Source organism: Amblyomma mixtum, chromosome 2 (genome assembly GCF_055824585.1).
Source record: "Amblyomma mixtum isolate Tamu chromosome 2, ASM5582458v1, whole genome shotgun sequence".
Taxonomy (NCBI): domain Eukaryota; kingdom Metazoa; phylum Arthropoda; class Arachnida; order Ixodida; family Ixodidae; genus Amblyomma; species Amblyomma mixtum.
The window spans coordinates 60,518,848-60,542,492 of NC_143013.1; the positions used below are offsets into that span (position 1 = coordinate 60,518,848).

General features: G+C 45.6%; 4 protein-coding genes across 6 annotated transcripts in view; all 4 read left to right on the top strand.

Moving 5' to 3' along the window:
- The first annotated feature begins 2,569 nt into the window (after positions 1 to 2,569).
- On the top strand, positions 2,570 to 5,487 carry LOC149359482 (uncharacterized). Its single transcript, XM_089569058.1, has 2 exons — positions 2,570 to 4,050; positions 4,381 to 5,487. The coding sequence occupies exons 1-2, from the start codon at positions 2,625 to 2,627 to the stop codon at positions 5,202 to 5,204; spliced, it is 2,250 nt and encodes a 749-aa protein (XP_089425184.1). The 5' UTR covers positions 2,570 to 2,624; the 3' UTR covers positions 5,205 to 5,487.
- Positions 5,488 to 11,235: 5,748 nt separating this feature from the next.
- Positions 11,236 to 14,430, top strand: LOC149359483 (sulfotransferase 1A1-like). Its single transcript, XM_089571689.1, has 2 exons — positions 11,236 to 11,435; positions 13,025 to 14,430. The coding sequence occupies exons 1-2, from the start codon at positions 11,411 to 11,413 to the stop codon at positions 13,990 to 13,992; spliced, it is 993 nt and encodes a 330-aa protein (XP_089427815.1). The 5' UTR covers positions 11,236 to 11,410; the 3' UTR covers positions 13,993 to 14,430.
- An 888-nt stretch (positions 14,431 to 15,318) lies between these two features.
- LOC149359484 (sulfotransferase 1A1-like) lies at positions 15,319 to 22,743 on the top strand. 3 transcript variants are annotated; one of them, XM_089571692.1, is made up of 2 exons: positions 15,319 to 15,405; positions 21,653 to 22,743. In XM_089571692.1, the coding sequence occupies exons 1-2, from the start codon at positions 15,381 to 15,383 to the stop codon at positions 22,633 to 22,635; spliced, it is 1,008 nt and encodes a 335-aa protein (XP_089427818.1). In that variant the 5' UTR covers positions 15,319 to 15,380; the 3' UTR covers positions 22,636 to 22,743. The 3 variants fall into 3 exon arrangements, with proteins under 3 accessions (XP_089427818.1, XP_089427817.1, XP_089427819.1); XM_089571691.1 differs by lacking the exon at positions 15,319 to 15,405 and adding an exon at positions 19,134 to 19,221; XM_089571693.1 differs by lacking the exon at positions 15,319 to 15,405 and adding an exon at positions 19,253 to 19,957.
- Positions 19,117 to 23,645, top strand: part of LOC149359485 (NADH-cytochrome b5 reductase 2-like) — a 30,632-nt gene continuing 26,103 nt past the window's right edge. The window contains exon 1 of the mRNA XM_089571694.1: positions 19,117 to 19,221. The gene's annotated coding sequence lies outside the window, so the exon portion shown is untranslated. The remainder of the gene's footprint in view (positions 19,222 to 23,645) is intronic.

Here is a 23,645-nt window from a genome sequence, read left to right on the forward strand (position 1 = left end):
TGCGAATATTCGTACTATAACATGATCAGCCTGCTTGCGACTGGAACTCGACGTTCACCACTGCAATCCTCCAAAAGCTACCAGCTCAACCATGCACGGAACTTGTTTGAGCATTACGTAAAAATGATTAAGCGAATTGTTCCGCAGTTATTGATATTGTTGGCCGTACATTATAACAAGTATTTACAAACTACCCGTCGCTTCAGTTCATCACCTTTATATTAAACACGGTCAACGCTGCAGGAAATGGCCGCTTGAGTAAAACATTTTAGACATGGCAACTTTTACAAAATTCGTTGCCGAAACTTTATTGTACCAATGACAATGAGCTCAGTTGAGTCGAATTTCGGTTTACTAGAACGTTCTACTAAGCGAACATTTTTCAGACCACTCAAGTACAGCTTCCGTTTGAGGTTGCGCTATTTCACTCATGCCCAGCGTTCTCGGACAAAAAAATTTGAATATTAAAAAGTTGTACGATTCTGTTAAGGAAATATTGAAGGTAATGATCCATTCGTGTTATGTGTAACAAGATCTTCCTTTTAACGTGTTTCCATCGATCGTATCGAGCATTTGAGACTGCCATAGAAAGAAAATAGAAACGCATTTGGCGATAGCAAGAACGTTAATAGCAAAAAAAAGACAAGTCTGCGGTCGGGTTGTCTGCAGGACATAATGATTGTTATACTGAAATATTATTTTGTATAAACAAAATTGCGTTCATAAACTGTTTCCCACTGAAAATTTATTTTGTCCAGAATTGCTGGGTACGTTCAAATACCACCGTTAGCACGCTTAACGCGAACTCTCTAGAGTCAGTGGATTATCCAATGACTCCAGAACGCTCCAAAGTGGGGTTTGTATTGAAGCCAGCGCAGCGAAGCGCTGGAGTCGACACAATGCTATCAGTATGTTTGCGGCGGCTGACCACAGCTGGAACCCAGTTCGATTTGGCGTCTTTTTCCTGAATCTGGCTGACGAGGAGAGCACGGAGAAGATTTTGGTATAGTTTGATTTATGGGGGTTTAACATCGCAGAGCGACTCACTCATGAGGTACACCGTAGCGAAGGGCTCCAGAAATTTCAACCACCTGGGGTTCTTTAAAGTGCACTGACATTGCTCAGTACACGAACCTCTAGAATTTCGCCTCCACTGAAATTGAACCGCCGCGGCCGGGATCGAACCCGCGTCTTTCGGGACAGCAGCCAAATCCCTTAACCACTGAGCCACCGCAGCCCTTCAAGTGTTCACCTCACCGTGTTTCTCTGGTGGCTGTGATCTTACGCATGCTCAGAAACACGTTGAAGTTTGCTTTCGGTTTGGTTTAGTTTGATTTAGGGGGGTTTAACGTTCCAAAGCGACTCAGGCTATGAGGGATGCCGTAGTGAAGGGCTTCGGAAATTTCGACCACCTGGGGTTCTTTAACGTGCACTGACTTCGCACAGTACACGGGCCTCTAGAATTTCTCCTCCAAAGAAATTCAACCGCCGCAGCCGGGATCGAATTCGCGTCTAATTTCCTCGGCATTCCGACATGGTGTGGGACAGATCGCGCGCCTTACAAGTTTGGCCTATAACCTGCCACTTTAAAGAAATAATGATTAGAAAAATCAAAGCAAACGTGAGCTCTTGGTGTTTGTAAGCTTGGGAAACAAGTAAATCTACCAGATATAGTTGTTAAGGTTCTTCTTGATTTCTTGATACTCTGACTGCGTGCATCGGAATGTACTCTCAGGCTAGTGTACGGGTTCCCGCTTTGTGTACGTTGCTCGGGGCTATACATTCTGGTGTGTGAGGGCAAAAGAACTGCGCATGTCCTGATCAAGAAAGCCCACGAAACCGCGCTGGATCTGATTTCTCTGATCTTTATTTCTTTGAAGCGGCAACGTTGAGGCCAAACTCGAAAGGCGCGCGAGCTCTCGCACGCTATGTGGTGTTGCCGAGACAAGCATAGTCCAGATATGTTCGATAATAGACTACGATGGAAAAAACGTTTATGGAACGCGCTTGAAATCAGTTGCATGCAAATTAAGCGGTCAGTAAGGCTCTGTCAGAATGAATGTGCAATTCAGATGTTTGGGAATTGTTTTAGGAGGAACAGAGCTGAATTTCTGCGCTAGCACTTAAAATGCACCAGCCGCTGGCCAGTTTAGTTATATTAAGGCTTTTACCCTTTTTCGAGCACTCTTGATGACCTATTTCTAGACGTCATCCCTCCTGAGTGACTTTGACAAACGACAGCAATTACGTCGAAGAGTAAGGCATGTGCTCACCACCAAAATGTGAAGATGGGGCAATTCCTGTTGCGTTTTTCTTGCTTGCATACGGGCACGCAACCACCTTCTCCCTCGCCCTGCCTCAAATCCCGCCCCCCTCTTTTCTTGCCTGAAACTTTTTAGTTTTTTCACGTAAAAAAGTGATTGTCTAGCTTTGCTCTCCGCCAGGTGCAATTTTTTTACTTGAAGAGCCTTCGCTCGCACCTTGGAGCTCTCACGAAAGCGTCGCTGTGCACGCGAACAACTGATTGACTTTTAGGCGCAGGACGTGAGGCAAAGCCCTTTGGGAGCTGTCTGCTTTAGAGCGCTGAACACGCTCACAGCATACAGCGCTGCCTTTCTTTCAGCATGAAGCGCTTTCTGAGTAACAGCAACCTCGCACTTGGAGAACTTTTGGTGCTACTCTCATGTACAATAAGTGTCCAAAATGAGATAAAGATTACGTACAAGGAGATAGAAGCGGATGTTCGACTACATCTTGGCGAGATCATCATCTCTAGTGACAGCAATATTGAAGAAGTACAGCCGTCAGAATTGACCCCGGAACCGTCCCATCGTCGGCTGAAGCGAGCTGACGAAGAACACGAAGCAGGCGGTGGACTGGACATTGCATCTACCGGACACGACGATGATCACGCCGGAGGAGCACATGAGGAGTTTTCGTGGAGGAGGACACCCCAGGCGGTCAACTACGAGTCAGAATTCGGCGAGACTGGTGTCCCAGGCAGGGCAGTTGAGTACGAACTTGACAGCGGCCACGGAGAAGGCGGTGGTGGAGCAACCATAGGCGGTGGCAGCCGAAGGTACCTGACGCCAACTGGTGGAACTGGCGGCGGTGTTCGCTTAGGACGCATTTTGTACAGGGGCGGTGGTGGGCTACCGGGCTACGGCTTGACGGGGACTCAGTTCGGAACTGGAGGCTTGAATGGCGGGCGCCTAGCTTATGGTTTACAGCCGGCACTGGCCACGTCTGGACTAGCGTTACAGCGACCTGTGTTAGGCCTTGCTGGGTCTCAGCTTGGACTAGGAAGCCCGGGAATCGGTATGGGTGGTAGTAGGCTCGGTGTCCTTGGAGGAGGCAGAGGCATAGGTTTTGGAATGCAACCAGCTTTAGGAGCAGGTTTCGTGCAGCCAGGAATGTCCGCAATGTCGACTTTAGGCTCTCGATTCATCGGGTCACCAGGGGGTATGTACGTCGGTGGGACGAGAGGAGGCTCGGGTCTCTACGGGGGTGGTCTAGGCTTGGCTCCCGCTTATAGATTAGGCGGTGGTCAGCTGGGAAATATGGCGCTAAGTGGTCTAGGAGGCAACCTTGGAGGCGCGAGGCTCGCAGTGCCTAGCACCGGAGGTTACGCTATTCGAAACGGAATGGGCTTGAGCGGCCTGAGTGGACTTAATGGAGCACGAAGGATAGGGGGTGGCTCACTTGGATTGGGAAGTGGTATGACGGGTTCCCTGGGGAATCTCGGCAGCGGTGTCGGCTACAGGCGCTTAGGTCTAGGAAGCACTGGAGGTGGTAGTGGACTTTCTATGGGAGGACTACGGGGAGGCTCTCTAGGCATGAATATGGGTGGAAGCAGAGGATCTCTAGGCGGCGGCGGATTGAGAGGTGGATCTATTGGTCTCGGAAGCGGAGGTCTCGGCTCTGGTGGCTCTCTTGGTTTAGGTGGCAGTGGTGGCTCTCTTGGCGGTGGCATCGGCAGGATGGGGTCTGGCGGGGCTCTCAGCACTGGTCTTGCTGGAGGATCTCGTGGTGGATCTATTGGACTGAGCGGTGGTGGCCTAGGAGGTGGACGTGGTCTGGGAATGGGATCTGGTTTAGCCGGTGGTTCACGTGGTGGGTCTGTTGGATTAAGTGGCGGTGGGCTGGGAGGGGGACGCGGTCTTGGGATGGGGTCGGGTGGAACTCTTGGAGGTAGCCTTGGCGGTGGTTCGCGTGGTGGGTCTATTGGATTAAGTGGCGGTGGGCTGGGAGGGGGACGTGGTCTTGGAATAGGGTCAGGTGGAACTCTAGGAGGTGGCCTTGGCGGTGGTTCGCGAGGTGGGTCTATTGGATTAAGCGGCAGTGGGCTAGGAGGGGGACGTGGCCTTGGTATGGGGTCAGGTGGCAGCCTTGGATCGGGAGGAGGTCTTGGTATGGGAGCTGCAGGGGGCTCCGGTGGTTCGTTGGGAGCAGGCAGTGGGCTCGGTTCTGGCGGTCTCGGCGTAGGTGTTGGAGGCGGTGGCGCGAGGGGCGGTGGGCTCGGTGGAGGCGCTCTTGGGGGCGGTAGTGGTCTCAGCTCAGGTGGTGGAGGATTGGGCTTGAGAGGCGGTTCTATGAAGATGGGTGGTAGTGGCGGTACCGGCGGCCTCGGTATGGGAATAAAAGGTGGCTCCGGAGCATCACTCGGTGGGGGACTAAATGGCGGGTCTTTAGGAGTGGGGGGCACTGGCGGTGCCGGTGGCCTGGGATTGGGCGGCAAAGGTGTTTCTGGAATGGGATTAGGCAGTGGGCTAAAAAGTGGTGGCTTGGGAGTCGGAGGTGGCCTAGGTGGCGGCGGAAGTGGTGGATCGGTAGGCGCCGGTCTTAAAAGTGGCGGACTTGGTGCAGCAGGAGGAGGCGCATTGGGTTCGGGTGGTGGCACGGGACTGGGACTGAGTGGCGGTTCCGGTTCCGGTCTTGGACTTAAAGGGGGCTCGTCACTCGCTGGAGGACTGAAAGGCGGCTCTTTGGCTGGTGGAGTTGGGACTAGTGGAAGTGGACTGTCTGGCCATGGAGGTGGCGTCTCTGGTAGCCTCGGCGTCAAAGGAGGTGAAGGAGGAGGCGCAGGTCTGGGAGCAGGTGCTGGTGCACAGCTGGGGAGTGGAAGTGGTGGTGGATTAAGTGTAAGTGGCGGGTCTAGCGGCATTAAAGGAGGCCTTAGCGTCGGTGGTGAAAAGGCCATGTAAAGGAGCAGCAGCTGACAATAAATCTAATGGACTCTAGTTATGATCAGCTTTGTGTAGTGAATAAAAAAAGACACCTAAAAGACACCTTTTCTAAAAGGTTTTACTGACCCTCAATTTAGGATGTTCAGAAAAAATTAACACAGATGGCATCGCTCCTCTAAACTCAGGTAAAGTTGTTCGTTCTTATGCTCTTGTGATGCAATATGCTGAGATAACTATATGTTGGTGCACGTGTATGGTGTTGGTTCTAATCAAAAAGAAAGTGCGCTGCCTCTAACATTACTGCCTTATGATACGGCTTACACCTGAAAATTAGGCAGCGAGGGTCAAAGGTACAGAATCGAGGCGCAAGAACAAAGGGGATAGAACAGAATGTGTAAAACGGTATTCGGTGTAGGCGCCTCTGCCCTGAGAAGCCGTCGTATATAGTATGACTATATATATATATATATATATATATATATATATATATATATATATATATATATATATATATATATATATAAGATGCGAACTAGCAACCAAGTACGTTTATCTTATTGTGCTATATATATATACATATACATATATATATATATATCTATATAGCCGCTTACGATAGAGGAAACAGACAAATGCAAAACCTGCGAGTTCGGCTCTATAATATCGCCACACACAAAGGCGTGTAGACCGCATATGCCACTGAGGGAAACTGATGCGCGCAAAATGTTCTGGTTGACGGCCGACTCTAGTTAGTTAAGGTGGCGCAGACACCATGGCTTCTCTTCATGAATATTTACCCAAAGCTGTATATCCTGACGAAAAGGAGGCTGTATTTTCGGATATCTACTTTCGGTCTAAGTTCATTCTGCATGTAATATACTAGAGATACATAGAAAGACGTATACGAGGGGCGAGTATATGAGGTGCTGGCGCTGAGACTACTTGAGCGCCATGACAAGTCCGACACGAGGTGTTCTTTTTGCTAGAGCTAAAAATGATTGCTGCCACAAATTTGGCGCGAAAATGACGGACACTTTTGATACTGGTGATAAACGCTGCTTTGTTAATAACCGAGCTTTGAGATTCGAACGTCGTAATGGAGAGGGTGAGCTAAAATACGCGAGCGCTGGCTTGCAGCTTCGAGCGTACACTGCAGATGTCAGAATATTTCATCAAATCAATCGCAACGTACTAACAGCCCGTGCTTCGAGCATCTGCAAGCTTAATTGTGTTCATTCAAAATTTAGTGTAAATACAGACTCTTTTGTGCGATATAATATGCGCAACAAAAAAGGGAAATTTTATGATTCAACCCCTATGATTCGCCCCCTATGCTTTACCTTTACAAAGCTGTGTAAACTTTCGCTCCGAATTTTTGTTCGTGCAGCTGCACATACTCACAGCCAGAAGAGCACAGTAGCTGCAATATTTACATCTTGTTTCTCTGCTGTATTCCTCAAGCACGCGAGATCTGGCACCAGTATAGCACAACCACAGGCAGATTTCTGCTTCTGTCTTTGCGACTGGCTGAATACCTTATTCCCTCTTACAGAGCTTTTTGGAATATTTTCCTGATGAAATCAGCACGTCACTGAGACACCCATGCTGTGATGAATTCCCTGCGCACACTTTTGTCGATCATAAGTGCAGAATGATTTTATTTGGTTGGAACGTGCATCAAGATGTGATGGCGAGCATTCAAGCTTCTAGTGCCTGGAATCGAACTGCAATCTCCCCTTCTGGTTTTGAGTTACGCAAACAAAGTTTTATTGTTTTCTTTTCATTCACACTATCTATATTTGGGCTATAACTTCCCGTGATCGATCGAATGGAAGTAGTGCCCCATCGGAATGTTTCTTGACGCTTTCTAATGGTTCATGGGGGTTTAATATCCCAAAGCGACTCAGGCTATGAGGGACGCCGTAGTGGAGGGCTCCGGAAATTTCGACCACCTGTGGTTCTTTAACGTGCACTGACATCGCACAATAAACTTGCGTCTAGCATTTTGCCTCCATTGAGATGCGAGCGCCGTAGCCGGGATCGAACCCGCGTCTTTTGGGTCAGCAGCCGAGCGCCATAACCACTGAGCCACCACGGCGGCTGAATACTTAAGGTGAGACCATGTTGGTTACTATGTGAATGTCCTCTGGTTCAGATGTTGCATTTATGTCTTGTCTATACAGCTTGCAATGGAGCCCATTCATTGTCTGCCCGCTTAAGCGTCTAGTCGTGTGAGCAGGCAATAAATGGTTGCGTATAGCTTGATCGATGGCTATTAACGCTACGCGGAAACAAAATATATTTTTCTACTTACTCTACATGTAAAAGTAAATATTATTTGTGGAGGTCACTGGCTTTGTCAATTATTATGCTTTGTGTATAAAAAGCCGTCCAGGGATTTACGGCATTCACGAAATTTTGAGGTTTGAACCACCTTAGAGGAGAAAATGAAACCAAGTGGTTTGTTTTGTCCCCGAAAAGCCTTGAAGTCACGCAGTGACGGAGGCTGAAATTTCATTGTTATTTGGCTCGTGGGAAACCGCACCTAGTCAGCATTCTCGGCAACTGAGATGAGAGCAGAATGAGCGGTCTTAAGCTGCCAACATTTTGTGAATTGTACGGTATGATATTGCATGGTCATTAGCGGATGTAACGTGTGAAGTGAGCGGCTTCCAAGTTAATGTCATTTTATGGCTTTCTCAAAATAAATATGCAGTCCTTGGTAGGAGAGGCTGCCATCCAATGGAAAAATACAACAAATACATTCCTCAAGCCATAGTGATTTTCTGCAATATTTTTGCTTATGAACCTGCAGAAAGAAACCAAATTTGAGCAGTAACAGCACATATTTGTGCAGTTACTAAGAAAGATATTAGAGAATTACAGGCTGCAGAAAAGCAGCATTGAAAAAACTAAAGCACTGTGGAAAAATACTAGCAAAGAAGAAAAAAAATTCGTGGTTACGACAAAAAAGCACAACATTAGTCGTATATTTGGTGTGGTTTTATCGGTTTTTGTGACTGGGCAATGTTTGCTTTTTGCAGCCTCGTGTGATTTTGATGTCACTGCGCTCCGTGTTCCCATATGGAGACACTTTTGAGATGCATGGATATTATTTAATCGCACTTAACAGATACACGACGAACCATGTGAACGGTGGTCTCACAACCGTTGCTCTCAGCACGCTTCTCTGAGGAGGAAAATTGAGACCGTGGGCCGAATTCCAGAACGCTCTGAATTTGAAGACAGTCTCAAAGCTGTCTCGAAGCCCAGCTCCTATTGGTCGGTCCTGACCACGGTCAGGGCGTGGCCAGGTTGAACGTGTAGGAGCGCGGCTTCGCGACTGTTTTGAGACTACCTCAACCTTTAGAGTATTCCATAAATCGACTCTATGACAGCTGTAGCTTCAGCCAGAGTTGGCTTCTGAATTTAACGAAATATCGCCCCCAGACCCCGTCTAAAGTGTACGGAGAGGCAAGTGTTAATAAAAACTTCAAGAGGCCATGTGGGCATCGCGCTCTTTGCGCGACCGTCCAACACACATCTTAAATGATGGCCCAGGAGTAATATGCTCAGGTGGGAAAATGAGGACGAGTTGGGACTTGTGTGGCTAACTCTAGCCGCAATTTTAGGGCACTATGTAGATTTGTTCATGTATATGAAGAGGGACTTGCAAGTGCACAAGGATTAAAAGTAGAGGCGAAAAACTCTAGACATTATACCGCTTGTAACACCTCGTTTATCGAAAGAAGTTTTATTTTGCGATCAGTCGATGAGCCGAGCAACCACTACTTAAAATGGATCGTTTAGGCCTTTAACACTCGTATAACCGGTGGCGCTACGCTACCAAGCATAATTTATTGAGCCTTTCTTGCCGCAACCCATGGGGATTACTTTATTTCAGCGCTAGAAATTCGAGGTTACTTAAACTCGCAGACACCGTAAATCCGTCCGTGTTGCTGAATGAATCCGATGCACGAGATATGTGTGTAATGCGGAATGGAATATGTATTCTTTCGACGCTCCGGCTCTCGAGTTATGTTTTGGGGGAAACAACGACCACAAAAACCTACCTAGTTTCCTACGCTCGGGCAGGTACGAAAAATAATTAATGGGCTCTTTCCTTCAGTGAACAAGCTACTTTTAAAATGCATTTTGACAAAGATCCTAGCAAACAAAATTAGCTCTTCTAAAGGAAGACATGCAGTCTGCCTGTTATTTACAGGAGGGGCTCCGAAGGCACATTAGAGATAGCCCCAATTGAGCGACACCACACACTGATAAAGTCAATGGCACCGATACATTTCAGAATAACATAAGACAGGGTTCGTAAACAATAGAAGCTATTATCTCGGGAACAATGGGCGCCAAGCGTGTGGCCACGTGCATACAAGTTACCGATGCTTCCATGTTTTCGTTCAACTGCGCTGGCAATCCTTTATCAGATCGATCTTTCTGATGAATCTTCCATGTTTCGGGAGCGTTTTTCGCGTGGTCGATTCACTGTCAAAAGGAGCACTGTTCTTAGAAAGCTCCCTTTTCGTCAACGTGCCTAGCGGAGAACAGATTTTAAAATGACCACTACAGGTCTCACAGAACAGCATTCCCTTGCCTTCTGGAAAATTACTTTTAATGCGAAAGCCCTACTCTAGACGCAGCTACCCCGAGGAAGAATCCGGTCATCTTGTCTGGACTTGTCTTGTTTTCCGAACTAAACAGAGCTTACCTGGGTTAGCTCGGGTAAGTTCGGGTTAGTTCTGAGGAGCGTCGCACTACCTGCAGCCAATGGGGAGTAATCTCGGGTAAGTTAAAAAAAGTTAATAGCAAAAAAAAGCAAGCCTGTCGACAGGAGATCTGCGGTTAGATTGGTTGCTATTGTGAACTCTCACAACATACGAAAAAAAATTGCGTTCATAAACCCTTTGTGGTTCCAAGACGCTTTTTTCCTGAATTGCTGGGTATCTATAACTGGCTTAACCCTTATGAAACAACACTGACGTGAAACTCAGGGCATGGAGAAACTAAATGGAAAATGACCCTGTTAGAAAAGCATTCTTCGTGGTTGTGCCTCGATTTTAATTGTATCGACACAGCTGAAATCTGTTTACCCATTTTGGTTTTAGTAGCCACGAATGATTTCCTGTTTTTTTTTTAAACCACATGAGAGGTTATCTCTTCGCTCAAATGTTTCAATGTACCCTATTGGCCCAGGGGGCATTGCAAAGGGGGAGCCATGCAGTACTAAAAAAAAATCAGTGCGACAAAACTGTAACAGAGACTAATGTTATGGTGCATTACTTCGGGAAAGCGGGATAAACAATGATAATAATAAAAAAGTGACATATACAAAAAGACAGGCAAAACTGAATACAGGCGTGAACATGGGATTATTCTCTGGTCTCACCTGAAAAGTCGGCGGTAACGTGGGGTAACAATTTAAAAACTAAACAAAAAGCACTGACATGCATGGGAAACATAGCTAATAACTGGCAACACTCGTTAATGTTGGTCGTTAAAAACGGAGAAGAAAGTAGAACAGAATATGAAACCATATAAAACACAACTATATAACTGCAAGCTTGCAAACTAAAGGAGTTAGAAGAAACTCCTATGTGTTATCATGCAAGCATAGGTTTTTCTTAAATACTTCCATATTGTTTGTAACCACTAGCGCAGCAGGCAGACAATTCCACTCTGTTGCTTGTTGTTCCTTGTTTATCGTTTGTTTGAACCTCATACCAGCGATATACCTCGTCTGGCTGTTGTCATCGCACACATGTGACTGGCGTGGCAGGCAATAAGTACATTCCGCTGCTTGCAGCGCAGCTGGTTAGCTGGGCGCTGCAGTGATTGTGAAGCGAAAGGCGACGGAGACACGAGTGAGAACAAAATAAGTGTTCTTGCCTATAGGACCGCATTCCTAGATATCTCGACATTTGCGAACAGAGAGAGCTCTATTGTTCGAACGAGTGCGCCAACAGCTGAACGAGGAATTCATTTTTGGTCACCCTAACGCTGTCGGTGAAACAAGAAAACAAACCGGCTTGGCGGCGCAGAGGCTGCTGATTTCGGATAAGACACCGGCTTCTATTGTGAATGAGGACTGGTGGCCAGAGCGCGTTCTTCTTGACTTTCGACCTTCCGCGGCACAGGCATTATCGCGGCGCACAGGCGAGGCATAAGCAGGACATCTTTTGGAAGCTCGCTTGAATGGTATAGCCATCATGGAAGCCGAAGATGCCAAAATTAGTAAGTACAGGAGAACTTCCTTAAATTTCGCACATTGTTGATGTTAAGGAAACAAATTTCAGTTTTCTTTTCGGCAAAAAATGAAGGAACAAAAGAAATTTGTGGACACTTAAGCTTGGCTTTAGCTGAACAACGTGATACCGTCAATGGGCTAATACGCTTATATGCAGAACTCGTCATTCCCTGCTTAAAGTCATATATACTTGGGAGTCCTCATACCACTCCTGGCACAGTGGTGCCGCGGTTAAGGGCTGCGCCACTGCAGTGCGATGAAAGGGTCTGACCCCGGAGGGGCTTGTGCGACCAACATCGCTCTTCTCTAGCAACGTATCGCGACCAGTCATTAATCTGACACTTTCCGCGGTGGTCTGTTAGTTCACAATCCAGTGGGCAGGTTGTGATGTTGCCACATGGCCACGTGCCCCAAACTGGCCCGCCTAGGTTGCTACTCCGGTGGTTTTTCGCTCACAACGCCGACCATGTCGACGCCAGATATTCTGCACATCAAGAGCCTTAACACTATCGCGAATATACTTTGAGGGAAATTTGTGCGCGAGGACAGTTAATGAATAACTCACATAATTATCGACTTAACTTTCACACATGCGTTAAAAAAGTCAACAGTCCTGTTTTGTATAGGACATCCACTGCCTGCTGGTAACAAGGCACTTAACAAATAACGATTGCTACGAAGTTGTGGTGACTGTAAGCGTAGTGAAGAGGGCCGCCTATTCGTTGATTTCTCAAAGAGGCAAAAGTAGTTACTCAATATTCATGCGTGAATAATTAAATTTTTTAGTTTTCATTCTTCTAGAATTAAACAGAATCAGTTTTCTCGGATAGAATGTTTATGTTATAGGGCACCGGGAGGAGAGGTAGGGGTTGACGAGATATCGCGGGTATTGGTAAAATTTGCCACCATACAACTAGCTTTGGCCAAAACCAAGTGAATAAAAGATGCTATGAGAATGTTTAAGTTGTTGAGCAAAGAAAAAAAAGCATGATACAGAGAGACATCATCACCAGAAAGATGGTAAATGTGCAGTTAGCATTGGTCCCTGCAGAAACATATTAAATAATGGTCAGCTTTCCTGAATCCTGCGTCCTGTCTGCGGAAAAAACTGTCTGTGATAGGGAGGGCACTTTTTTTATACTAGCGGTGACTTATCGTACATAGCTTCCGCTTTTATATTAAGTTAGCGGATTAGGTATCAAGATTAGTAATCGAGGTTAAAATGCGAGTAGTCTTGGTCTTATATAAAATGTGAAGTTGGGGCACTTGAAGATCAGCTAGCAAGATGAACTCTTTTGTTCAAAATTTCTGGAATGTTTCATAGTATACTGTTTTCAAAGTTGTTTGTAGACCGAGAGGTAATAATGAAGATTATAGTGCCAGCTCTGTAACACTTAGGCGTCTTCTTAGCTCAAAGTGGCAGTGCCCATTTTCCCGACTGACTGTCTTTTGCTTGCATTGCAATACACACTTCTAGGCACTTCGCCAAGTTCCATAGTAGCACTAACGTGATTCTTGCTGGGTATGACGAAGCAATAAAAAGCTTTCATAATTCAACTATGTCATTTCATCACAGTTGGCGATGAGGTGAAGAAGACGAACAAGCCTGTGTTGCAGCACTACAATGGCGTTCCACTACCTGGCTTTTTCCCACCAGAGTGTATCGAATCAGCTTCCAAGTACAAACCCACGAAAGACGATCTCTACATCGTCACGTATGTCAAGTGCGGTACCACCTGGACCCAGCATGTAGTCTACCTGATTCAGACTTGCGGCGTGCCACCAGCCAACGCCGAGGAATTCTACAGGGCCAGTCCGTACATCGAGGCCTTTGGAGCCGAATGCGTGGAATGGATGAAAAAGCCTGGGGCCCTGAAAACACACCTGCCTTTGCAGTTGCTCGAGTACAGCCCCGAGGCCAAGTACCTTGTGGTTGCTCGCAACCCGCGTGACGTCATCGTGTCACTGCATTACCACTGGCTGGCGTTTGTCGGATACCACTACAACGGCACCTTCGACGACACCTTTGAACATTTCATGAACGACGACATTGACTGCGGCAACTTTGTCACTTTCTACAAGGACTGGTACGAACGGAGCCGGGATCCCAACGTTCTCTTTGTCCTATACGAAGACATGAAACGTCACCCCGAAGAGGTCATCCTCAAGATAGCTCGGTTCATGGGTGCGGAGTATGAAGCTAACCTCCTCAAAGACGACCGGAAGGGACTCCATGACGTGATCAAGTACAGTAGCGTCGACGAGATGAAGAAGTACACCAACGACATGATCCAAGACTTCTTTCGAAAGAGCTTCGAGTTTCAAGGCCCAGCCTTCAAAGGATTCCAGTACTTCCACCACGGGATCCACTCGGCCGGGTCAGAGGCCGCGAACAACATCAGCTACGTCCGAAAGGGGGTCGTCGGAGACTGGAGGAACCACTTCTCTGATGAACAGCTCAGAAGGTTCAATGAGAAATTTAAGAGGGAGACCGAAGGCAGCGATCTCGCCAAGATGTGGTCTGACATGAATTTTCTTGATTAAGACAAATTAAGGTCGTTTGGTATTTTTTCGATACCTTTTTAAGAAATTAAGATTATTCTACATACTAGTTGTATATTTACGTCTGCTTCTACTGAATAAGACAAAATGAGGCCGTTTGCTATTTTTTCGATACTTTTTTTTTGCAAAATAAAACGTTTTGTATTCATAAAGAAATTAAGATTATTCTATTACTTGATTATATATTTACGTTTCTTCTACTCTTAGATAACATCTGTGGCATATAAGAAGGTTGAACTGACAGCAATTTTTAAGCCCTACAGAAATACATATCGCAAAAATGAATTTTTTCGCAGTTCTATTGTGAACAATATCTACATCTAAAATATCCTCACCATTCATTTTTCATACTAAGGTCGGCGCGGCCGCAACAGTTTTCTACTGGAAAAAAATTGAGTCAATAAAACAACACAACTTTAAGCGTGGTGATGACTCCATCGACCGCGTGAAACTGATGAGAAACCTGTCGTCTCTTATAAAAGTAAAAGGTTTGTGCTGCACTTCATCATAAAGGTAAGAAAATTAAGTAATGGGTAGTTTGTATACATGTGTCCTTTAAATAAAGCGTACTTTGCCTCACTACCTCCCGAAAGAATACTATTTCTAGATATCACTGTAAAATGTACTACTATGCAAAAGTGCCTAAATTAGGGGCAGTTCGTGAAAAAAAAATGTGTAGTGAGAAGGAAAATCACTATTCACAGCGAGTACGAAATGCGACTGCCATATTTGTTGATCGGCGCACGAAATCAGTCGGACTACGGTAGTATCTCGGCGAGAAAAAAACAGTGAATGTGAAGATGTATCTTTCCCTACAGCTAAATCTAGCAGTATGTACGCCTTTAGACAGTGCAGGTATGGCAAAATGTAGTGCAGTTCTGTGCCCGTACGACCTCTCATGGAGGCAGTTGACAACACTGAACTGAGAAGCAATGGCGTGTAAATGTGTTTTCAATAATCACTTCGGCTGAGGACACCCCCGCCCTGTGGCTGTCGTCACTACTGAGAGGTAAAAAATATGAAAATGCGGAAAGGAGGTATTGAGTTAAGTATACGTGGCTTTGTATGATTGGAGTTTGGAGGAACTAACTTCACTGTTCTACTTAGGTGACGTGTCTCATACCGAGATGAAAACTATGAATCCTTCATACCTCCTATGGTATGTGACTGCCGGCTGTGATCTTGTAGAGTCTGTTTCGTAATATGTGGCTGGAAGCGCGCGCGGTGGGTGGCAGCTGATTAGCGCATGGGGCAAAAACATGCTGATAGCCTGCACACTGAAGGAAAACCATCAGCATATTGTCATTAGGTTGTTTCATAAAGCGCTGTTCGTACTCTAGCTCCATCTGTGTAAAAACACTGCGGATAAGATGCAGCGCGATCGCAAGAAGTCTGGTAAGTTTCCGAGCGGACTATTTTTCTCTCATGTCTTTTGTAGGCAGTGTTTTGAGTTGCTGCTTAAGGAAGTAAAAACACACTGTTCAGATGGAGGATATGCCAAAATTACCAGTTTTGCGTGTTTATAACAACTTCATCACGCGCACAAAGTTAAAGAACTACAGTGAGGTTTGAAGAGATATCGCCATAGCATATCATTCAATTCACAACTATCCCCTTTCGCAATCTTTCACACTGCCTTTCGCAAAAAGCGGAGGTAGACCTTGAGACAAACCTTGTAACAACACCGCGAACTAAGCCCATATAATGCGCTAGCTACTCGGCAGTGCGCTAAAGCATATAGTTTGGTTCCCATTCGTAGTTTATATTTATTACCCACTGCTTACCTTCGTTCGTATATGTTCAGACGTCGTATCCGAGGTCGCCTAGCTTTCCAGGAATCTGGCACATCAACCACATCCTTGGTACGCCTAAGGCTGAGTGGACGCTGATTAGTAATTAATAAATGAAATATTACCGAGAGTCTGCACTTAGATAATCTGCTTCCTTCTTTAGGAATCTGATGGGCGTATGTGACAGGGGAACAAACTGACTGCATTCAGAAAAAAGAAGCGCTTATGCGCTAATAGCATGTTCACGCGCTTGAAAAAATTAAAAAAGAAATACATGCTGCTGCAAACAAAAAGAGAAGGAGCAACAAAACACGTGACTATCGATTAACATCGTTTTCTTACTTTATTAGAAACGAAAAGCACTGCTCCTAGCGGAAAACCAAAAAGTTTAACGGAAAAACTGGCATCACAATTGGCTGTCTCCGAGCGGAAAAACAGGAAAACCGAATAAATCACATGGACACATAAATCACATCGGCTCCTGAAGTCCGGTACGATTCGTTTTTTTTTTGTCCTTTCTTAGGCTTGCACCCTGTGCGAAGAATTCCCATTGCGCAAGCGAGCAGTAATTGGGGGAAGAGGCTACGATTGTGCATACGCATACATTTAAGTGCATGCATAGTGAAAAGTCCCTTCGCCTCCGGGCAAAATCCCATTCTACCCAGTTCTTGTACCACAAACAAAATTTACTAAAACTTGGTTAAACCCGACTGCTCCCCGAAAATTTGTTTCTAACGAACTTGTGTTTTCCAGCTGAAAGTCATAGAAACCTGTACGAAAATTAGCGGATATCTTGGGTGTTTTTGGAAACGAGGTTTTCGCCCAGCTGGTGATATGCAATATCGTTTGAAATTTGTTATTCATGGCTTGGCTTAATGTAAAGACAAGTTCTAAAAGTACGCTGTAGAAGCAAGACCAAAACAAGGGTAGTGACTACACGTCTTATTGCCATCACTGTATGAAGCGCCAGGCCTTCATGCGTTTGAAAGAGGGGCCGCAATGTAGAATGGATGTTTTCGCAGGGTGCCAGGCAGGGAGGTCCTTCATGGATGCTGAAGTGCTGCGTAGGACATGGGTGATCTGGGCAACGAAATAATTTCCCGCTGTAAGAGAATAGGAGAAGTTCGGTGACACAACGATTAACATATACTGGCACTCTTTCTTCATAGGTATAAATTAGACAAAATTTGAAAATCAAATTAGAAAGTTGTGCTACTGCGGAGTCCGCAAAGCGACGGCCATCAAAACTCGCTACGCCACACATGCCACGTGAAATTCGGCGCCATGCGTTGGTTTGAGCTGAGGGCAGCAGCGGACTGAAAAGGTCATGTGACATGTGCGCCATGGAGTGGTGCATTTTGATGGATGTCACGAGTATGCTGCGCAGGCGCGCGATTTTCGAAATGGCCGTGAAATGGTGAAAATTGGTTGAGGCACTGCTCGAGGGGTAAATGCGTTTTCGAAATTCTAAAAGCTGGAATGGCTACTACAAAAGACCTGCTGCAGATCCCTCATTATAACAAGGCATGTATCTTTAACAGTTAAAAAGTTGTCATAATTTTGTTAACAAGCTGCCGGACATATTTTCTGATGTCTGCCAACACTCGTAATTGTTTCTGTGCTGCAAGAGTTATCTTGTTATCCCATAAAGCCTATGTTTGAGAATCGGAAGCCGGTTTTTCTGGAACATCTTGTATATAGTAATTACCCCGCTTCAGTGACTGTTGAAGGACCATCCCGATGAAGAAAATTAATCATTGATACATGCGGCAAAAAATGAGGTATCATTTAGTACCACAAGTGATTGAATATAAAAAGGGCGTCTGACCTGGATCTTATTCTTACCGAAATAGAAAATATGCCACACTTCTTTTCTATTCTGCCCCGTTCTTGCTCCGAAAAGTCCGCGTTCATCTTCCAAGCTGCAACTTGCAGAAAAGAAAGGAAGGTTTGTAGTCATGTGGATTCTACGAAAAACTTCTTTTCTCTTGCGAAAATCCGCGAGAGTACGCTCTAGAATATCATTACCTCTTCTCGTTACATGACCTTTTCTCGGTTAATCTTGCACATTGTTTCATAAGTGCGAAATGTGGCTCGATATGGGTCCCTGAGCGAGTATGGATAATGCAAGTTCGTCCCTAATGTATTGAAAAAGCTATGCAATTTCAGAGCTTGTCGAACGAGCCAAGTAATGGAAAGCCCGACACTAAAGGCGAGCAGGTGGCGACGTCACACACTTGTATTTTACTTCATTCCAACGTCATCTACGCGGTCGTCACTAGAACTCATCCTCCGTGTTAAAATCGCCTTGCTTGGATATAGTTTCCTTTGACAACCTAATCTCCAGTTTTTTTAAAGCAGTTCTTTTAATCTTTAGCTTTTTATTCACCTATATGCCCAAAATTTAATCTACGATTATATTTTGGGCAATTATTTAGGTATCAGTAGTACCGTCTCCACTTACGTTCGCGGATAGCAGCAAAGACTAAGGAACTTGTGCGTTTTCACGCGTGTCTAATGTTCCAATTACTCAAAACAAAGCTGCACAAGATATTTCAGCCACGCAAGTGTTTAAGTTTCTTAGGGGAAATAAACAAGAGCATTTATATATTCTGGTGGCTTCATCCGCTCTTCAGTATAACTGCTAAACTATACATGTATGTCTAGGAATTTCTTCTCCCCGAAGTTGAGTGGGTTTTTCGTTTTGCGCTTCACACGCGTTATCCGGCCTACTTATAAGGTATGATCGTGGCAGAGGTGTCATTTTTATGCGTGAAAGTTTGCCATGCAGTATACATGGATGGACTAGGACTGCGGCGAGTAGAAAGGAGTCTCGGCATCCCGAGTCAACCAGAGTGGTCACGTTGCTTCGGCCTCAAGCTCCTTGTTCAATAGACATCACACGTGGACTAGAGAGTGCATGTTTACATAGACGATTCGGGTGTCACTGTTTGCGAGAACTTTTAGGATGGTTACAACATTTAAGTACACTCTATTTCGAAGATAGCATTGCGAATCGTGCGGCGAAACTTCATCATCTGTTACGAGATCCAATGGGAAGACTACTTTTAGGTTCCAGATTGTCGTTAATAGATTTGGGGTGGAACTAAATCGATCATTCAAGGCAGGCAACATGTTCCTAGGCAAGACCACGGAAGTTTCTGAAGCCTCTTCGGCTTATCAGTACTCTGTGTGCTATGCTGTGTGTGCTGTGTGCTGCAAGATAATGCTCAGATAAAAGCCTGTTGAAGGTTGGAGGTGGTAGATAACTGGGGTGCGGAGTTCGAGGCATGCTGATAATCTCGACTCAGAAGGAGCCTAATCAGCGTCATTTTTCTCTGTACTTTATGGAGAGCTCTTGTGAGGTTTCGTCAGTCTCAAAGCGTCGCCAGCGTCATGGAGGAAGGAGGACAGAAGCCTGGTAAGTCAGGGAGAAAGTAATTTCCTCGAGTGGCTTGGCTGGACGTTTCACTTCTCGGAAGATTTTTTAACGCCGAAGGCACAACTGATGATGAGTGACGGCGGAAAAAATGCGTCTATTACCAATTACGACAACGTGAAATGTAAATCCGGCTCAGGGGACTAGAATTTTAAAGGCAGATTTTAAGGACTCTTAATGCAGATGACTTTCACAGTTAATTACAGAAAAAAATGGCTGAGGCTTAGCTAAGGTTAAGCCTAGTCAGATGCGAAGCATATTGATGGCTAGGCTTGGTATTACATGGCTTTCCTTTTGTAGAACGTTGTCGCCGAACCGCATATTGAGCACGCCGCTTAGCCAGACGTTCATCCCGCTCTTCATCGGTCTCTGTGGCACGCTGAAGCTTTCGCTTCTCGTTCAAATCAGCCCTGCTTCTAGGCGGCATCCCAACACCTGGCCGCCTCGTAAGTGCCCGGAGAGCGAGGCAAGCTCAGCTTTATACCGCTGCTGTAGCGTCACGTGGTCAGCTGCAGCGCCTCTGGTGTGGAGCCTCCACCGCCGCGGCCGACCGCGCGAGCCGGCAGCCCATCTCTCCTCTGCTGTGACGTCGTGTTGTCACGTGGTGTCACGTGGTCACGCTAAAGGTCAATGGTAGCTCCACCGCCGCGCTCGACGGGCTGTAGTGTAGCTCTAGTAATATGCTTCGCATAAGAGAAACACGGCGATTCCCCCTGGCGTAAGCATGCTTTGATTGTTGTTGATTTATTTACTGATTAGCAAAATTGGCTGGTGATTTACTTGTTCACGTAGTCCCTGTTTACGATACAAGTGCAATATTCGGAAAGTGCGGATGTGTCTTTGGCAATGACTCAGGAACAATAAATTCAAGAGCAAAAATAAAAATCGCGGCCATGTACTGCCGGGCTCCTCGGGTTGCATCAGCAAAGGTTGCCTCAGCATTTGCAGCCTCACGTCAAGTAACACTTGAAATGCTGGAAAAGGTGGAAGCTATTTTGAGCCAGTGTTATCGTAATGGCCGTACAGCACTCTCTCTGCGGTGGCATCATGTAAAGCTGGCACCGTCGAAGGCTTTTTAACGAGTGGAGAGCTCAGTGTATTTACAAATTCACCATCAGAAAGAACTCAAGAAAGCTCTGATGTGGAATAGTACGACTGCCCGTGGGTCGAAAGTATGACACCTATCATATTTCTCATGCTGCGCAGAATAAAGGTAACCCACATAAATACGAAAATGAGGTTTGATACGAGGTAGTTCAGGGCTCTCCACTTTAGCTCCCTGACGGACGCATGTTTTTTTGTTTTTGAATATGGAACCAAAACGTTCTACCACTTTGTCAGAAAACAAAAAATGTTTTGGACGAGTCCTACTCGCTTAAAACAGGACACAGATGGCCAGAATACACACGACAAACACACAACATGAGCCAGAAATGACAGTCGGGTTATGACAATCCTGGCTAGGCCGAGTCTGTTAGGGGTAAAGCTTTTGAAGCAAACTGACCTGTTTAAGCAAACGCCAAATCTACACCAATCATTCCGGTCGGAAGAGAAAGAAAAAAGTTGTTGCATGGTAAAATGTGCTTGTTTCTGTTAGGAGCAAATCCAGATAGGTTTGCAGGCAGCTTATGCATCTAATAAAAAGAGCTTCTAGCCTGAACATATAACTTTCGTGTTGCTTCGAGCATTCTGCGGCAAGAAGTGCTCTGCAAGATCATGGAGTTGTGAACACCGAGCTGTGGCGTTTACTTTTATTATTTTGTTGCAAGTATTTACCTGCTCTTCTAGGTCCGTCGGTGGGTCCTGCACTGCATGGTAGTGGTAGGGGTGAGCTTTTATTAATTAAAAAAACTGCGGCACTTTAGACTGGAAAGGGGCCTCAGTACTGGAAGCCGCGGCTGCAATAACAAGCTAGAACTCACACGGGCAACAACTTACTTAAAAATAGCTTTCTTGCTGAGTATGTGTCTCTTCCTACGTCGGGACTATGTACCGGTTCAGGATGAGTTGCACTTGCATTGTGCATCCGGATGTAGCAGTGAGATCGTGGTTGCTTAGGAACTGGACTGTGCAAGTGATCTTAATTTCTGTGCTTAGTTTTTCTCTCTTCAGTGAGTGTTCGTATGCTCGGAAGAAAGGCATGGGCGAAACAGAGAATAGATTATTGAGATTTACTGCCTAAATGATAACATAGAAAATCAGTAGCTATGATTTCCAGTGTGGTAATCTATGCCTGCTGACGACCTGAATGACGTCTTCGTCACCTGATACGGTTTGTTTCCTAAAATATTTATCACAAAGGAAAAAAAACTAATACACCAAAGGCCTACATATTGGATGTTGTTCGTTGGTAGTTATTCTGATTTCAGTAAGCGTTCACCTTCGAACCCCAATTCTTATGTTTTGACCCCAGGCAATGAGAGAAGCGAAAGAAAGAAGCCCAATTTGATGATTGTCCGGGGCACGCCGTTTGCCGGATACTTCTTCCGCGAGTACATCGAATCAGCCATGGACTACGACCATCGAGAGGGTGACCTGTTCGTCGTGACCTACGTCAAGTGCGGCACAACCTGGATGCAGCACATTGTATATCTCATTCAAAACAACGGAGTGCCACCAGCAAACGCGGCCGAGTTCTACAAGGCTTCGCCCTTCATCGAGATCTGCGGCTCCGATTGCGTGAAGTGGATGAAGAGACCTGGCGCCATAAAGACCCACCTTCCACTTCATTTGATGCGCTACTCACCCAAGGCGCGTTACATTGTGGTGATCAGGAATCCCTTCGACGTCCTGGTGTCGATGCACCACTTCTGGTTCATGATATCAGCCTACAAGTACGACGGCAATTTCGACGACTCCTTCGAGAACTTCATGGCCGACTACATAGAAAGCGGAAACTATTTCACCTTCTACAAAGATTGGTATGAGCGCAGCGTGGATCCCAATGTGCTCTTCATGGTCTATGAAGACATGAAGAAGAATCCTGAGGAGGCCGTCTTGAAAGTCGCCAGGTTCTTGGGACCCGAGTACGTGACGCGGCTGATGTCTGACGGCGGCAAAATTTTGAAGGACGTGCTAAAGTACAGCAGTGTAGAGGAGATGAAAAAGTACACGAATGACATGATTCACGATTTTTACGCGGAGGAGTTCGCTTTTCCAGGGGAGGAGTATGCAGGGCTACGCAAGTTCCACGAAGTCGTCCACAGTGGTCGTGGTTGCGGAAGTGGCACTGCTACATCGCCAGACAAAATATACTACGTTCGCAAAGGAATTGTGGGAGACTGGAAAAACTACTTCTCTCCTGAACAAGTGAAAAGGCTCAAAGAAAGGTTTTGCATGGAAACGCAGGGAAGTGGGATCGCCCACCTATGGCCGAACTTAGGTTTCAACGAATGAAGAGATATGCCACTGCCAAGAAAAGGCATCCTTAGTACACTTTTTTTTTTGCTCGGCGTCCTGAAGAGCCCCTGCTTTGGTGCTTTAATAAATATTTTATGCATTTACCATTTTCGTTTAGCTTATTTGGGCTAAATCACTGAGAAAGAAAAATTGGCCCGGAAAAGGCGGAGAAATAGTGTTTGAAAAAAAAAAGAGCAGCCTTTATTCCAGATTTCGTTTTATGGCCCATTATGATGACAGGACAGTTCATTGGAGGTAAATAATTTGTTTTCTTGGAAGGTTGAAAAATGCCGTACCTGCCTGAGTATAGAAAGTTTGCAAAATGTCGATTAATTTCAGAAGCAAATAAATCGTAGGCAATCAACCACCAAAGGTAGGGCAAATACAACAGAAATCGAGCTTATAAAGCGTTATTGTTGAGTATTGATACTGAGGCACTTCTGGGTTGCCTGAAGATCTGCAGCGATCCTGTTGATTAACTCATAATACGTTGTTGAAAGCAATCTTGAGTGAAAGGTAGTCTCAAATCAAGCCACACAACTTCGCATGGCTGCTTAGAATCCAACCTTTATGTTGTTGCATCTTTTTTTTTCTCGAAGTGAAGGTCGTAAAATGGAAGCGGGAGAGCCAGGGTGGTTCTCATTACTAAAAATACATACTCGTGGCCAGAGTTCACAGGGCGGATACGTTTCTGAAGTAATTTTCTTTAGCCTTCGGGCAGGCTCGCACGAGATAGCTGAATTCGTTCTCAATAACCTTATGACAAAACTAAATTAGCGAAATGCAAGTTTCGCTTCTTGCTGTTGGGCTTCTCGCTGACAACGGTCGCTAGCACCTTGACCTGGGAGCGTTTGGACAACATGGTTTGGTTCCAGAATTCTTTAGGGCTTGTGAAAGGTTAAGTAGCATCAAGACGTAAAGACTATGTGCTACATGCTTCACTAAGCACGTATGGATTAGCATTGTAAAGGAGAGATTGTAACGCGAGAACTTGCATGTAATTTAAC

Coding starts and splice junctions, on each gene's coding strand:
- LOC149359482 (XM_089569058.1), top strand. CDS start 2,625: ATGAAGCGCTTTCTGAGTAACAGCAACCTCGCACTTGGAGAACTTTTG. Junction 4,051..4,380: donor TGGATCTATTGGACTGAGCG/GTGGTGGCCTAG, acceptor GTATGGGGTCAG/GTGGCAGCCTTGGATCGGGA.
- LOC149359483 (XM_089571689.1), top strand. CDS start 11,411: ATGGAAGCCGAAGATGCCAAAATTA. Junction 11,436..13,024: donor AGCCGAAGATGCCAAAATTA/GTAAGTACAGGA, acceptor ATTTCATCACAG/TTGGCGATGAGGTGAAGAAG.
- LOC149359484 (XM_089571692.1), top strand. CDS start 15,381: ATGCAGCGCGATCGCAAGAAGTCTG. Junction 15,406..21,652: donor GCGCGATCGCAAGAAGTCTG/GTAAGTTTCCGA, acceptor TTTTGACCCCAG/GCAATGAGAGAAGCGAAAGA.